We start from the raw sequence: 16074 nt of genomic DNA, 5'->3' as shown, positions 1-16074 counted from the left end.
TCATTTTGAACGATTCGACTAGAAAACGTAGATTCAATTCATTTGGTTCATGCCCTTGAATTTTGAAAGATTCATTCATAAATGACACAGCTCTAATGTCTTCCTATCGTGAGGATCCAGTAAAAGAGAGAAGTCCTGTCTGTCAGTTGAATATATGCTGTTTCAGAGGTCGTGTGTCTGAAAGTGAGCCGAATATATGGCGAAAGGAAAGGAGAAGCGTTGCAGGATAAAGAGAAGGAATATCAGAATACGGAATTCAGAGACCGTATTAATATTACCTCCATCCTCTTTCCCTGCACAATTACCCCCTTAAAAAAAAACAAAATTTAGAGACGGTAACATTTTTTGGCGGAAAATGCTACTAATTATTGCTGAATTTGTTTAAATAGGCAATAATTTATCATTACACAATCAGATTCATTTATATTTAGCTCTTTAACAGGTCAAGTTTAGCTGAATAACTTCCTGATAATCCTGTCTTGTGCATTCTCTCCATCCCCACGTACTCTTGTCTCCTCTTCTAAATTAACCGTCCTTTTCTTTCATTTCCTGTCTCACATCAGTTATTTCCACATGCTCCAGCCGGCTATACTTCCTTGTTTTGGTTGTCTTCATCAGTCATCTCTTTTACTCCAGTGGTATCTCCTAATATCTCTCTCGTCTTCCCAACTGAAATGTAACTATCTGCTCCACACCCACAAAACCCACACCAATGCCTTCTTAATTTTTTACCTATATGTGCAAAACAATACCCAGACGATTTGTAATCACCCCGGCTATTTTTTTTTTTAATTTAGAGAATACTTAGTCATGTTTTCCTGTGTTTTAATCACTCAATTTTTTACATTCTCTCAGACCATTCTTTCCTGGCCTTATACGTATCTGTTCAAAATTCACTGTTTGGTTAATTATATATGTTTTTCCCCCTCTCACTTTTATTTTTTTACATTACCCTCTTTCTTACGTTTTACCCATCATGTCTGATTTAATCCGTGGTTGCTGCTCTCGTCTTCCGTTCCGATTCCTAGCGTCTTCCTTTATTTTTTCCCAGTGCCCGTTCACATTGATGCGGTAATTACATCTTTCATTTCCTGTCTTCATTTATTTACAACTTCTACTTAGTCAATTCCCTTTAGCTTAAAAGTTCGCCTTCGCCATATTATCTCTCTTAATTCTTTTTAATCACATCTCATATTCTTCAAATTATAACACATAATCACTAAAGCTATCAGCGTTCGGAAGCCGCCTAAAACTAATTCTGCTCAATTATTCCAATAACTCATCGGAAAATGGCCACATCCCTATCTTTTGTTCTTCGACTTTCTATTTTATCAAACACTTCCTCCACTTCTTCTGCTCTACTGCGACTACCTGGCGTGTTCATGCATCTGGATGGCAAGTAGCTTTTTAGTAAGTCTATTGAAATGTCTATCTCACTATCCATTTACTAAATTACTTTACCAACATAAGCCTTCGTTTTTAAAATCATGATTCGCACTCATTGTCCTCTTCTTTTATTCACATTGCCGTAATATTCATTATCTCCACATTCCTCTTCCTTCTGTCCCAGCCTGCTTCACTTACTCCAGTAATATCCATATTGATTTTCAGAAACTCTCTTCGCACCTCATTACACTCTGTCCCTACCGTAAACCCTATGATGGGACGATTCCGGACAATTTTTATATTCAAAGAATTCATGTTTCATCTATCGCTGTTTTACTAAAGCTACTTTTGTCTTGGATCTTCACTGCGGGGTTTTTCCGCTGCCTGTCGCATCCCTAGCCTGCTGGCCAGTTCTGTTGAGGATAGACTCCATGACCACCGCAGCCCAAAAGCATCAGAGCAACATGACACTTTCACCCGCTATGTTAGAAGGATTCTAGTCTGTCCGATGAAAACTCTACGACCAATACTTTCCAGATAATCTATTTTTCTCATGTTTTTTTATGAAAAACTTTTTAAGTTGAACAATAATACGTTTTTAACTTTTGAATGTCTGGAGGGAAGCCCAGAATACTTTGTCTCTGTATGGGATAGAAAACAAATGACGAAAGATACACGTTTTTTCACGGAGTTTATAAGGATGTGAATGCTCACTCGCATATAATTAATGCAAAAAACTTAGCTAGCTGATAACGCATCTGAATTCCACATTAAAAATTATATTCCAATGACATTATTTTGGAAAATAATGTTCGAATTGCAATGAAATCGCTTTCATGTATCACAAAAAACGAATTTTAAAAGAATCGTCGTCCGATGTCACCCCATCGGACTCATTGTCGCTCTGCGAATCACTTAAAATTAGCAAATTTTCACCTCACCTGATAGGCTGACCTCGTTTTTTTGTAACTCCTGATGTAATTAAAATGTATGATTCAAATATTTAAAGGTGTCTTCGAAATATATCTTCATAATTTAACATTCTCTCGGAATTTCCTCATGCCTATGTTCCTGGCCTCCAATGCTTCCTCCGTTAAAACTTCAATTGTAAGAAAGGATTCTTTAGAAATTGCTGTTCCATGTATCAGCACTTTATGTACCATGGGCAGCATATAATACCAACCGTAATCGATGTACAGCTCGGCTATTTCCATGCAATACTGGCTGAAGGCTTCATTATTTATTTCATAGCCGCAGGATAGAGATTTTAATATCACTGAAAGTCTTTGGATAAGTCTTTCATCGATACCTGTCGTGAAAATTGCAAATCACATTAATTTCATGCACATAAAGCATTTGTTCGTAGATTTTCAAAATTATGGAAACGGGTCCAATATCTCTTACTTATTGATTATAATTTTATATTTACACGTAATTTCATCTCGTATGAAATGAAATCCTGAATTAAAACTCCACTTTTAAAAATACGATGATTGAGATTAATGAATGATTATTTTTATTCACTGCATATATTTGCCGACTGTGCATACACGGTAATCATTTGCACTCACTAGATGCGAGAGGGGGATATTGATATACCTCTGAAGGGAATATCATTTCCTTCTGGAGCCAGATTTTGAATGTCTCTTTGAAAAGCTCATCTGCCTTAGAGTTTTTTTTTCCACTTTCTCAGGTTTTTCGGGAAAACATTCTTCGCATAAAACGCGTCAGAATATTTTTGGCATGCTTGATTTCATTCAGTCGAAATCTTGTTTTCAAATATTCCACGACATATTCCTTCTTCTTCGCTTATGAATATTCTTTTCTCTCTGTATTTTCATTGTACACCGCAACGTACGAAAAAATTTGCGGCATTCATAATTCAAATTTAACAGGTGTATTTACGGGTGAAACGATGAATGTGATTTCTAAAAGTTGTCTTTTTTTAACCAATAATAAACCGGAAATTATGAGTTAACATTGAATAAAATGTATACAAGCTTATATAGACTTGCCTCTGAGTTTCCGGCATATCCCGAAATTTGAATGCCAAACATTGGCAAACCAAGTGCTTTAATTATCTGGTTAGGAGAGGTTTCTTGAGTTAGCCGTGTTAACACAGCTCGGAGCAGAGACCTTGTCCACTAAGAAAGTCATTAAATAAAACTGAGTGGGAAATATTCACCACATCCATGCAATGGTTCTGGTGAGGGAGGCCGTCATCCTCATTCCCTTATTATACGAGGAAAAAAATGCACTTGCAAGATGCACGCACCCTTGGTGGGTTTAGACGAATTTTTCCCACCGAATTCCATCCTATCTACGTCTATGGGCTGTTGAAATGATCCTGTGAACAATTCTTGGCATTAGGGAGCATTAATTCTCTTAGTGCCAAGACCTTATTTCGGAATAACGTGCTGACAACGCTGAACAGCATGTAAGGGATCTCTTCTCTATAAAAATATGAGGAAATTTTTGCGGAGAAAAGCATCTTGTAGTTACTGTAAGGTTCTTGCATAGTGACTTAAGTAGTTGCTCTTGATCACTCATAATTTTTCTCATGGGTATCCCTACTGGAAATTTCTTATAAGTCTTACAGAAATTCTTATAAGAATTCTGTAAGACTTATAGTTTTCTATAAGTCCTATTAATTGTGATAGGATTCTATAAGTCTTACAGAATTCTTATAGGATTCTATAAGTCTTACAGAAATTCTGATAGGATTCTATGAGTCTTACAGAAATTCTTAGAAGAACTTTGCATTTCTTACAGAATTCTATACGAATGTTGCGCAGATTGCATAACTTTCAGGTTTTTATCCGGCAGGCATTTAAGGCGTTATGGTAGTGACGGCTGGGAGCCGCTAACAGTGGACCCTGAGTAAGTGCACTAAGAGTAAATCATTTGGCCTATTTTGGCGCTATGCAACCATCTATATAAATGAAATGTGTGGACAGCAGATGTGGTTTTGCAGAGGAGTCGGAGCAATAACAAATGAAAGCGTGGAGTGATCTCCCTTCCACAACCCAAAATTCTTGTGGCCCACAAAAATAAATACCAATTTTATAATAGTGCATTCAGAAAATATGGAACAACACCTCAACAATAAAGGCTGGAAAGGTGCAAAGGGTGACAAACGTGATGAATATCCAATAAGGATGGACTTTTGGCTGTAGACCCCCAACCTTCTCATGACAGCTTTCATGAGAGCAGAGATGTTGTTTGGACGGCCATAATAACAAAGAGAGGATAAGCATTCACCCACCTTGGTGGGATCCCGGTTAAAGAGCTTCAGCTTGAACCACAGGCCACAACCTCCACACTCGTCCATGGCCATCGTCTTGATGCTGATGATATGATTCAGCAAACATCTCATGCTGCCTCGAGAATGCCTGAAATGAGGATGTTTAAAATTAACACTGCAGGAAAGAAGTCCATCAATCCAACTACATACCTAGGTAATAGCTACCTAACACTTCACCCCATTTCACCCCACATAGGTAGAACTACCCATGATCCTCAAAGAGGTATTTTTGCAGAGTTGAAATTTCCACTCATTAACTTGAATTTTCGATCATCAGTATGATATCTATTACATCAACTTAAGCACAATCCTGATGAATTTTAGCAGAAAAATCAATCCCGCCATACTTTGCTTTACATTGCATTCATGTTTTCACCTAGTACAACGGCACGCAATATGTAGTTAACAGCACCCATCTACGCGGGTTAGGGGAGTGAACCTACATCACTGTCATTATGTACGATCACACATGATTCTTAAATGGTGCATAGTGTTTTTTGCAGGGCTAATATATCCATTATTTAATTCACTAAAAAAGGCAGTGGGCGTGAATTGAAAATCAAACAGTGAAAATAACATTAACACTCCAGGCATTAACCTTCCATTAGGCACAATACATACTGGTATTGCTGAGTTGAGGCGCAATGTCTCTGAGAGGCACAGGTGGGAAAAAACATTATTAACTCTTGGCATGGCTCAGTGGTACACCTTGAAAGTTTGAAGCACCACTATAAGTGTAAACGAGCACTTAAATGATGTCTTATTTGCTACGTAAAAAACCCCTTTCCACACTGTCGTTCCGGACCGATCCAGCAAAGTGCGCTTTTAATGTTAAGGCTATTAAGTATCGTTTTATGTAATGAATTTTAGTATGAGAATTCTATAAGAACAGTGTTTTTTAATTCGCTAATTTATTTAGCTAAAAATGCTTTAATTTTGCTTCATTGGGCCATTATTTTGTTTAACAATGCTAAATAATCGGCCACTGATCTGTCAGCATAAATGTGAAAAGCAAAGGCTGCCTTGAGTATGTCAAAACAAACAGCTACTATTCAAGAATCCAGACAAGGGCGACGCCAACTATCGGCCGAATTCGAAAGTAGAGCTTCGAGGGAACCATAGGTGGCTAGGCATTTACCGCAGGAAGCCACGTTGATCAAGCATTGGTATTGTTCGGTATTCTCTGATTTCTGTAGTTATTTTGTTGACATGAAGCTATCATTAGGTCGTAAGCAATATATTTTATCCATTGATATTGTGTTCGAGGCTTTTAAGTTGGTTTTCATTGCTACAATTCGTCACTTAACTGTGATGTTGGTAATATAGAAACCACGTTGCGAAATCATAGGCATTGTAGGGTATATTCAGTTTTCTCTGGATAAATTGTTAGTGTTAAGCTTCGATAACTTCGTAAGTAATGTATTTTATGCATTTATATATATGTGTGTGAGGTCTTTTAATTGATTTTGATCACTGCAATTCATCATTCCCCTTGACGGTAAACCCCGACGACGGGAAACCACGTTGAGAAATCTTTGGCATTGTTGGGTATATTGAGTTTTCTCTAATTACACTCGACGGCAAAAACAATTTTTTTGAGCCCTGATACCATTCCTGCTAATTATTATGCAAAATGACCTCCTGAATCCGAACATGACATCCGCTTTCCTCCATCACCCACCATTTTCAAGGGGAAGCCCCCATTCTAATTTTCATCACTTCGATATGTCTTGGAGGAATGAAAAGGATTATATTAGAATTTATATTTCTTATTAGGTTTTTTAGAGGTGAAAAGTTCTAAAACATGATAATTAATGGTAAGGTTGTAGATTTGAGGGGATTGGTTTCCGTTAATGATTTAAAAAATCCATTGAAATGGTCAACCTTTCCTTTTTTTTAATAATCGCAATTTTTTCACTTATTTTCTTCATTTTTCAGCTCCCATTTTATTTTCCCATACCCCAAATATCCTACAATGATATAAAAATAAACATATCAACAGATTATATCAGCAATAATAAAAATATTTAGGTTCACGGCATAAAAAAATAATGAAAATGTGTGCCAACAGTTGAGAAGGTACGCTTCCATGCTGGCGCCCTCAATACCACACGCGCATCAACAAAGAGAAAAATAACCAGTGTGAAGTGTGGTAGAAGTTTCTCATGCAAAAACAGCAGTAGGCCTAATATATCAACATGCCCGCATTCAATTTCCTGAAAATCTCCTCACAAATTTCGTGATGTCTTCATGGAAACATTCCCTGTGTTTATCTGAAACTGCTCCTAAATATTCTAATCCAGGTGTGAATGAAGGAAATGCATTTTTAGTGACACGTTAAACCCGATGGCCTAATACGCTGACAGCAATTCACACGTTTCTCAGCTCATTCTCACAGCTAACACACGTTTCAGAATCCAAGCCAAGCTCGATTTTATTTATAATTCAGGTGTTTCATGTACGTCGAATCTTGGAAAAGTTTCCTAATCTGGGGGTCCACGAGTTCCTTCCTTGGCTTTAGCCTCACTAATTGTAAGACGAGGAAATTAAGTTAAAAATTGAAATTCAGCTCCTGTCTTTTCGATTGCCTTCACAAAGTATTTCATCCGTCTTAATTTGATGTGCAATGGTGGCAAGTGAATATTTTCTGTCGAAACCAGGGAAACATAAGCAACATTTTTATAACCATGAGTAAAGCTTTCTCGCAGAGGCCAATTCCGTACTATGTAATGTTTTTCACGGGCGCGGCTGTTGTATTCACAAAGAAAGCAGCAGTATTTCGTGAAGCCTGACTGCAGTCCCATGAGTAGAGCGACAACTTTCAGATCAGCGCAAACTTACCAATTATAATCACGATAATTGACTCTTTCAAGGATTCAACTGAAATATCTGTCCCTCTCCTTCATATCAGCAGAGTATGCAGACAGGACAGAAGGTAACTTATTCCCATTGCCCAACAGGACCACTTTAAAGCTTGTCTTTGATGAATCATAAACAGTCTCCATTTTTTGGGTCACATGGCATCATCAGTTCTATCAACAATGCATTTAATTACAGAAAAAAAACAAGTTTTTACCTTCCATAAAAAGTAATTTCAGTGCTGACTGTCTAGCCCCATAGGAAAAGATTTTTATGCCCTTTTCTAAGAGATTGCCATTCATTTACGCGAAACTATGTGCCATATGCTACAGTGGTTTGACTAAGTATTTGGTTAAATTACTGTAACAAGTGGTGCAACAAACACTTGGAGCTTAATCCTACCCCTGATCGCCAACTTGGCAGCCAAAGTAAAATTTATAAGCAGTTTTAAAAATTAAAAGAAGAGGTTATTGCTGCGATGTTTAAGTCAATTCACCGCAAACATAGCAGAAGCGATGAGGATGATTTTTACACATGGTAACATAATTACACATTTAATCACGGTAATGATCACAACTCAAGCCCACATACTGACATTCACTTGGAAAAAGCCGGAGTGAAACAACTGCTACTGTAATCCTTGTGTAGGCTTTCGCGGTGTGGTGAGGATTCAGCGTGGAGGTTTTCGGGGTTACTACCGCGTAGATTCTGTAGATTGATTTGCGATCAGATTTGTCTGCAGAGATGAATCTATGCGGTAGTAACCCCGAAAACCTCCACGCTGAACTTCTACTCTTTTGCACAATTTTAACTACTTGGAAAAAAAGGATCATCCTTGTCCAAAACACCGAAAGAGTTAACTCTGCGATTGCTAGAGATACCGAGGGAAGATGACGACAACTTCAATACACACAATTGATTTGAGAGGCTGATACTTTTTGCACCTCCATTCTTAAGGAGAAAGAATACTTTTTAACTGAAATGAGAATATAAAATCTCAATCTTATATTTTTCGTGGAATAAGGAAGTATTACTTTTCCTTTTTAGCTGCGAAAGCTAAGAGAAATGCCGTCAAAGGCTGAGCGGGCGAGGCATTGCGAGGGCCAGCGTAGTAAAGTGAACCTTCCGAGGTATTGCTACAAATTTTAATCATTGTTGATATGCTATGCAACAAAATATTTTTATTATTACTGCTGATTCTTGTTTTTTTATCATTCGGAGGAGGAAGACGTGAAATGGGAGCTGGAAATTTTTAAAAATACGTGAAAATTTGCGAAAAAATGGCAAAAAATTTATATTTTAGAATTTTGCACCCCTCAAAGCCCTTAGAAAAAATTTAAATGCTAAAATAATCGTTTTAATTCCTCCAAATGACTGAAAAGTGATAAAAATTGGAGGAGGGAGCTCCCCCGAAAATGGTGGGTGATGGGAAAAACGGAGTTCATATTCGGATTTAGGAGGTCATTTTACAGTAGAAGCAGCAGGAATGGTGTCAGGGCCGATAATCATGCCGTCCAGTGCTATTTTGTTAGTATTGTGATAACGTTGTAAGTAATATATGTTATGCATTACCAATGCATATGCCAATAATTTCCAAAGCCAATACTTTCAATTCACCGCCTTGCTGGCTAAGGCAACCAACGGAAATTAACAAGTCCCGCATTTAAAATACACTCTCCCTCCGTGGCACAGCCGCTATTCGTTGTTGCCACTAGGTATCTATATACCTCTTCATAACCAAGAAAAATCTTCCTCGACATATTTCAATTGATACAGCGGGATGCCTTGACGATACTTCCTACCACAGAGTTGTGCTCCTACTACGCCTATGCTATTGTCAGAACACTACCCTCGCTGCGTCGGCCATATTGTCAGCGCCAGCAGCGCCGCCATCGGTGATTTGAGTCTCGAATAAGCGCCAAGGACCTATGCCGCCCAGTGAGTGGGATGGTGAAATGTTCCCATTGTGCCTATCAGATGCATTGCTCCCGACGGAAGGTTATAAAACTTCAACTGAGACAAGAAAATACATTGGAAACTACCCTATTGAAAAATGTAGGAAAGATGATAAGAAAATTTTTGCATTTGAATTTTTGTCATAGGTGTTGAAATCATCTTAATTCGTAAGAAAACCTAAATTCAATACATCCAAAGAACACATGATATGTATTAAAGTAAATTACAACAATGCCACAAGAACTTTCGTCATTTTTGTTTCTAAGTTAATTAGGGATGGTTGGATCGGATACTTTGGATCCAAATATCGGTGGATAATGCACTTCACCTCAAAATGAAATTGGACCGTAATTCCCTGAAGAAATTGAATCTGGATTCAGAATTTTAAATTAATGCTTCAGTGAAAGCAGCATCCTACAAGCAGGGCTAGATTTAGCATCAAATTTGGATGGAGCAAGATAGGTACCTGTCCAGGGAGAGCATATTATATCCCCTGGCAGAGAAGGCATTCTCCTCTTTCAAATTTTTTGTAGGGAGCGCTACGCTTTATCATACGTACAGCTCAAACTTTCCTCACATTTGGGACTTGTAGCCATGCTTTTGCTTACTGTTGAGGACCTCACTTCCGGAAAGCTTGGGACCAAAGGGTTTCCGGATTTCTGGTTTTTCTGGATTTCTGGTCTTCAGCACGCAGAATAAGTGGCACACTTTTTTTTTTAGAATTTTAATGCAATAAAACCATAACATTATTTAGCATAAACCTTCTACCAGTATTTCAATTTAAAATATATAACTTTGCTTTAAAAAAATTAGAGAAAAGGTAGCAAGTGATTTAATACTCATACAATTCAATACATTATTTGGATTTTGAGCTACAGGCGCCCAGGTTCATCACTTGGGTCAGCAGACATGCTTTTTTACTGAGCTATACATGCTTAATACTGGATGAGAATGAGCAATAAAGACATATTTTTCTTCACGCTCAATAGCTTTCATTGATAGCATTCGCTAGCAGACCTTTCGATATTCATCGATACCTCCCTTAGGCAGACCGTAAATGTGTGCAAATGCTTCTATGTTCTTCTAATTAATTAATTTGGATACCTTCCTTAGGCAGACCGTAAATGTGTGCAAATACTTCTTTGTTCTGCTAATTAATTAATTTATAAACGCATTCAGGCTCTAGTGCTCCATATTGGAGATACCTGCGTGTTCCTCCCTAGGTTGTTAGTGTATGTTCATAGCGTGTGCTAACTTCCTACTCGTCCCAGAACATAAAGCTTGGAGAGTGGTGCCACGAGGTGGCAAGTCTAAGCACTACGCAGAGGAATTTTCAAACATTCCGGATTTCTGGTCCTAAACAGTATATACTTCACTTACTTCTTTACAAGGATACAAAAATTATTGAACAAATAAAAATAAAAACTTTTTGATAAAATTTGGAGGGGGGTCATGACCCCTGTGACCTCCCCCCAAATCTGCCCCTTCCTAAAAGAGGACATGGAGAGAGTTCCGATTCTTCCTTTGCATGCACCGATACAATGCGATGTTTGTCCTACTAATGAACCATTTTGTTTGAACGCTCTCACAGGGGTTATGCGACAGAGTTTCAGCTGCTGAAAATGTTAGGTCAAAATACAACAGGCACATAGAGTGAATCTTCCCAAGAAACTGAACAACCATGGGAGGAAGCACAGCAGGATAGTAACCACAGATGGGTTGCCTCCGGTACTTGGTTCTCGGTACTGCCGGTTCTTGGCATATGAAACCAGTATCCAAAACAGATTGCATAAGGACAGAACTATGGAACAGGCACAGAACGGTATTTGGTGCCCAAATTCAAAATGATCAGCAGCATGTTAAGGCCATGGCCAGTGTCTAGCAAGACATTCTTTCACTTTCCATTAATAACTTAGAATACAGTTTTGTAAGATAGCATAAAATTGGCCATCCTTATACATCACTCTTTTATATGTTCAATCTACTTTTCGTTGCAATAAAACGACATCATAAGATGGCAATGAAGGCCATCACACACCAGAGCAGCCACGGTGCGCAGCAAAATAACTACATACGTAGTGTTCAGCGCTGCTACATGCACCAGAGTGACCTGAAAGGCACCAGCGCGATCTGTGCAGCAGAGGTTGGCCGCTGCAGTGGCAACGGCTGATCACCGTTTGAGATTCGCTGGAGGCCACGGCGGCTGACGCCCACTAATTGTAAGTTTCACATTTCTAATGGATAGTTTTGACAAAACTAGGCCATGCATGCACGAAATAGTTGAAATATATTTTTATTGATATTGGCAGTGTTTGTCTTAGCTTCTGCAATCACTTCGCAATTTTTGTGTAATCATCAGATGACAATTACCTCATGAAAATTTTTAATATATTTCAACCCCTTGTAGCTCTGACAATTGGTTCTCCTCATAATTACTCCGAGAGTAATTCATAATTGTAATAATTTGATTTGCTGTGACCGGCAGAGAAAAAAGATTTTAAAAACGCATATACTACTTCACGATCGCACGGCGTCCTACTTTTTTCCTTTTGAGAATTGCTTGCTAACGCACATATTTAAGGGTTCGTCAGTTTGTCGCTCTCGCCAAAACTGTAACATTTCTGTAGCCATGGCCGCTTTCAGACGAAATAACTTTTCCCTGCTTTTTTGGAAAATCTTTTGGTCTGGAAGTGGTCTTCGGTGTATGCACAGCGGCACCCATGCAGTGGACGTATCTACTGAGCAGGCTAAGCCAAGGCCACCCAGTTTATCCATGGTGTCGCTGTACCGGCGTGTTGAGCAGTTTAGTGTTGAGCTTATAAGAATTGTGACAGTGTGGTGTGGGAATAAGTTGTCAATTAAAGTAAAAAAATAAGCTACATCGTAGAATACAGATTATTTTTTGAACTGGCACACAAGTAACAACAAATTAATTGATTATGCCGTCAGAGGTTGGGGGAGATTCACTATTGATCCTGAACTATCTAAGTAGTAAGTAAACTGCATGCTCCCAGCATATTTCACGCAGCCCTTCAAAATCAACATCTACTATGTACTACTGTTTTCAGTGAATGCCTGTCCAGTACTCCAAGCAATATTTCTGTAAAAAAAAGAACAGATTTTGCCCAGGTAGGGTAAAAATGTTGAATTTTTTAAAACAAAACCTGAAGAAACAACCCCTAGCTACCTGATGTAATGTGACACATTGGTCGGCCATGCATTCTATAACATGTTATTTAAACTTTTTTACTTGGCAAATAAAATTATGGAGACAATCTTAAGTTTTTTTACCGAGCTTTCCAGATAATTTACATCTTTAGTGAAATTATTTCCGTTCACTTTTTGTGGTTGTTCATTGAAATTTGCCATTAATTCAGATAATTAGAGTTCATCCTTGGAACTGAGTACTGATAATCAATGGGGGAGAACCGGACAAGTACCGAAAACCAAAAAAATTTAAGAACCGACTCATACTTCATAGTAAATACGTCGCAGATTTCAACCATCAACAATCACTGACGTTTTCCTCCTCTCCAAGACCATGAATCATAGGTGGATATAGGGGAGGGGCATGAGACCCCCCCCCCCTAGGAGCCTCAATTATTTAATGTCATATTAATAAATTTTATATTAACATAAAGAGAATATTTCGTACAGTTATTGTACATGTTGTTTTCAATCTCAAATATGAGAAGACTGTTTGCATATCACACCCTTGTGCCCTCCTTCCCTTCCCCCCCCCCCCCTCCCCAGAAAAAAATCCTAGATCTGCCCTTGCCATGAATTATGAGAGTCTAAAAAGGAAAATATCAAGTTACACAACAACAATGGCACATTGCTACCCTCCTCCCCATCCCCACAAACACCTTTTTCGGCCTACCAGCTCTAATGCATCCAGTTTCTGGATGCCTACTGCTGGGTGAGTCACCCATACAGACCTTAGGTGTCTCACAGCAGCTTTTGGAAATTGAAACTCTGACCAGAGAATACCACTTTAAGAGCACTTAGCCCTTTGAGTGCCAGAGAGCCAATTCATCAGCCGGAGGAGTGCATGAGCAAAGAATGCCACCAGTCAATCCGTTTACTGGATATATTTAAAAATTAGTAATAAAATTTATCATTGTACCCAATTTTTACAGAAGAGATAACAACACATGTGAACATTTTTATCAATTATGTATGTGATAGAAGTAAATGTAAATTTAGTAAAAAAAAAGGTAAAAGGTAAAAACTTCGCAGTTAAAAATATACATAAATCATTTTGTAACATCCAAGGAAAAACATTTCAAGGAAATTCTTTTTTCTTCTACCTCAAAGTTCTGAACAGCTAAATGTTTATGCAATGATGATCCACACAACTGAGTGAAACCCTGCATTCATAAAGAGCGACTTTTAAAGACAAATCAATAGTTTACCGGTGAGAACAACCCTAAACAGCATGAAACTAGGTATTATTCCATTATTTGATAATTAGATAATCAACACCTTGGTGTTTAAGGACAACAATTTTATGATACAACAATTTTACAATTCTATATGATTGCTTTTGTTAGGACTTTGAGCAAGAATGAATGAATGATGAAAGCAAAGTCCACATTACCTCAGAAAGGGAAGGAATATATGGTCCTCTCCACGCACTTCAGCACAAATGCTAAGGTAAGAAGACACGTCCACAGCGGCCACGCCATATGGTCTTCTTTTACACTTCACTCTCGACCTCTTATTCACAGATTTGATGGCCACAGTTGCATCACTGCTAGCCTCATGTTCTAGGGATTCAACCATTTCATTTCTCCTTTGTTCTACACTATCTACTCTGATAACATAGCAAACCAGGTGTATTTGCTTCTTCTTTATGTCATCTTGAATCAAGTCCTTATTAAATGAAAATGCTTCCATTAGTATTATTAAACTAATCAACGTTGTCTATTCACTGGGAGACCAAATAAAAAGAGAATTGCATATTGAAAACAATGTCAATAATGGCCATACCGTGAAGAGGAGCTTTATCTGCTGAAGAACGGCAGATTCCTCTGGATTGTTGTTTGGCCTCCAAAAGAACACAAAATTGTCCGAAACGGGACAGTCTCCAATGGCATCATAGAGTGTTAACACAAGTTCAAAATCACCTTCAGCAATGCATATGAAATTCATAAATGAAACCATTAAATCGTATGAATGGTGTTTTCTATCTTCCTTAAAATTCTTCATGGGTGTTAGCAGTGTACTTGCCTAAAATGGAAATTTTAATCAAAATTCTTACTCAACCACAGCCCCCACACATGCCAACATTCAATCCGTACATGGCTTTGAGCAGTGAAGCTCAAAGACCAAATATTCACTCTGGGTGTCAGTACACTAGGTAGAACGTTCTTGGCTATAACTGATCCAAGGGTCCCAGGTTCAACTCTTGGGTGAGGCCTTTGGACACCCCCACACCAATGGCTCAAGGAAAGGAATTGGCCCCACAGAAACCCAGAAAGCGTACAAGTCACATGCCTGGGACTAAGTCTGAGGTGAACTCCACTCTCACCTATCCAAAACAACCTTGGGGTTGAATCACAGACGATGTGAGTGATTGGTTGAGTAGGAGTTAAATCCAATCATAAAGTAGAAAAAGTCTCAAGCACAAATTATGTACTCATCATCATTGCGATTGGAATTGTTTTAAAAATAAAGAGATTTTTTTACTATCTCCCAAACAATACATTGCATGCATGCAATGCATTATCTTGAAATAAAATTTTCATTTAAAAATAAGTGCATATATTTTGCTTCTTTAACTCTTTATTGCTTTTCATAGATAACAGCCTAAAAGTTATTTTTCGTTATTTTAAAAAGAGCCTTTCTTGTGCTCTTTGAATTGGCATTAGCTTTCCAAACTCTGTTACTTACATGAAAGGAATGCAGAGCAACAGATGTTTTGTTATTCCACAGAAGTTAAGTGTTTTTGTCTATGATTATGGCTCTCCAGCTAAGTATTCAAGATGGATTTTCATATATTTTTTTAAGAATGCCCTTTGCGGTCACAGCTTTGATGGAATTGGTGGTTCACCTAGCCCGTTGACTCTAAAAATACTTCTATCGCAAATTTCCAGCTTGTAAATCATGTAGGTAACCCAGCGTTTCTGTGTGCCTTCTACGGAGTTTTTTTTCGGACCCCTGCATGCATGTTTGGAGAGAGGGAATTCGACGAAACAGTCAAAAGCACGCTCAATTTATTGCCTAATTTGTGCAATAGTCACACATGCTTATTAATTTTATAAAATCTTTAACATGCCATGTGTTATAAAAATGATAAATCAATTTTCTAAAGGATATTCCATGTATTTTCAATTATTTGCCATAAAATAATAAAACATGAAAATTGCTTCATTAATCGTAGGCTGATGATGGTTTCGACAAATAAAAGATGAGAGCTGCTTGACATTAACACAAAATAAGCAATTTTCCAAGCCATCAACAGGGGCATAGCATATTAGAGTGAGTTACCGGAAGAGATGGATATGTGGAGGAAGACATTGCGATAATGAGGAATCAGAACTACAGTTTCCACCACAAAAGAGGTT

At 38.0% G+C, this 16074-nt stretch overlaps 1 protein-coding gene across 2 annotated transcripts in view; it reads right to left on the bottom strand.

Moving 5' to 3' along the window:
- LOC124154728 (dedicator of cytokinesis protein 2-like) overlaps nucleotides 1–16074 on the bottom strand; it is a 156316-nt gene that overhangs the window by 123240 nt on the left and 17002 nt on the right. For both annotated transcript variants that reach the window (XM_046528622.1, XM_046528624.1), the window contains exons 6-8: nucleotides 14498–14737; nucleotides 14106–14380; nucleotides 4652–4778 (exon numbers count right to left, since the gene is read on the bottom strand). In XM_046528622.1, coding sequence (XP_046384578.1) covers nucleotides 4652–4778; nucleotides 14106–14380; nucleotides 14498–14737 — 642 coding nt within the window. The remainder of the gene's footprint in view (nucleotides 1–4651; nucleotides 4779–14105; nucleotides 14381–14497; nucleotides 14738–16074) is intronic.

This window comes from Ischnura elegans, chromosome 2 (assembly GCF_921293095.1).
Source record: "Ischnura elegans chromosome 2, ioIscEleg1.1, whole genome shotgun sequence".
Classification (NCBI taxonomy): Eukaryota; Metazoa; Arthropoda; class Insecta; order Odonata; family Coenagrionidae; genus Ischnura; species Ischnura elegans.
This window is presented reverse-complemented; position numbering and strand designations above follow the sequence as displayed.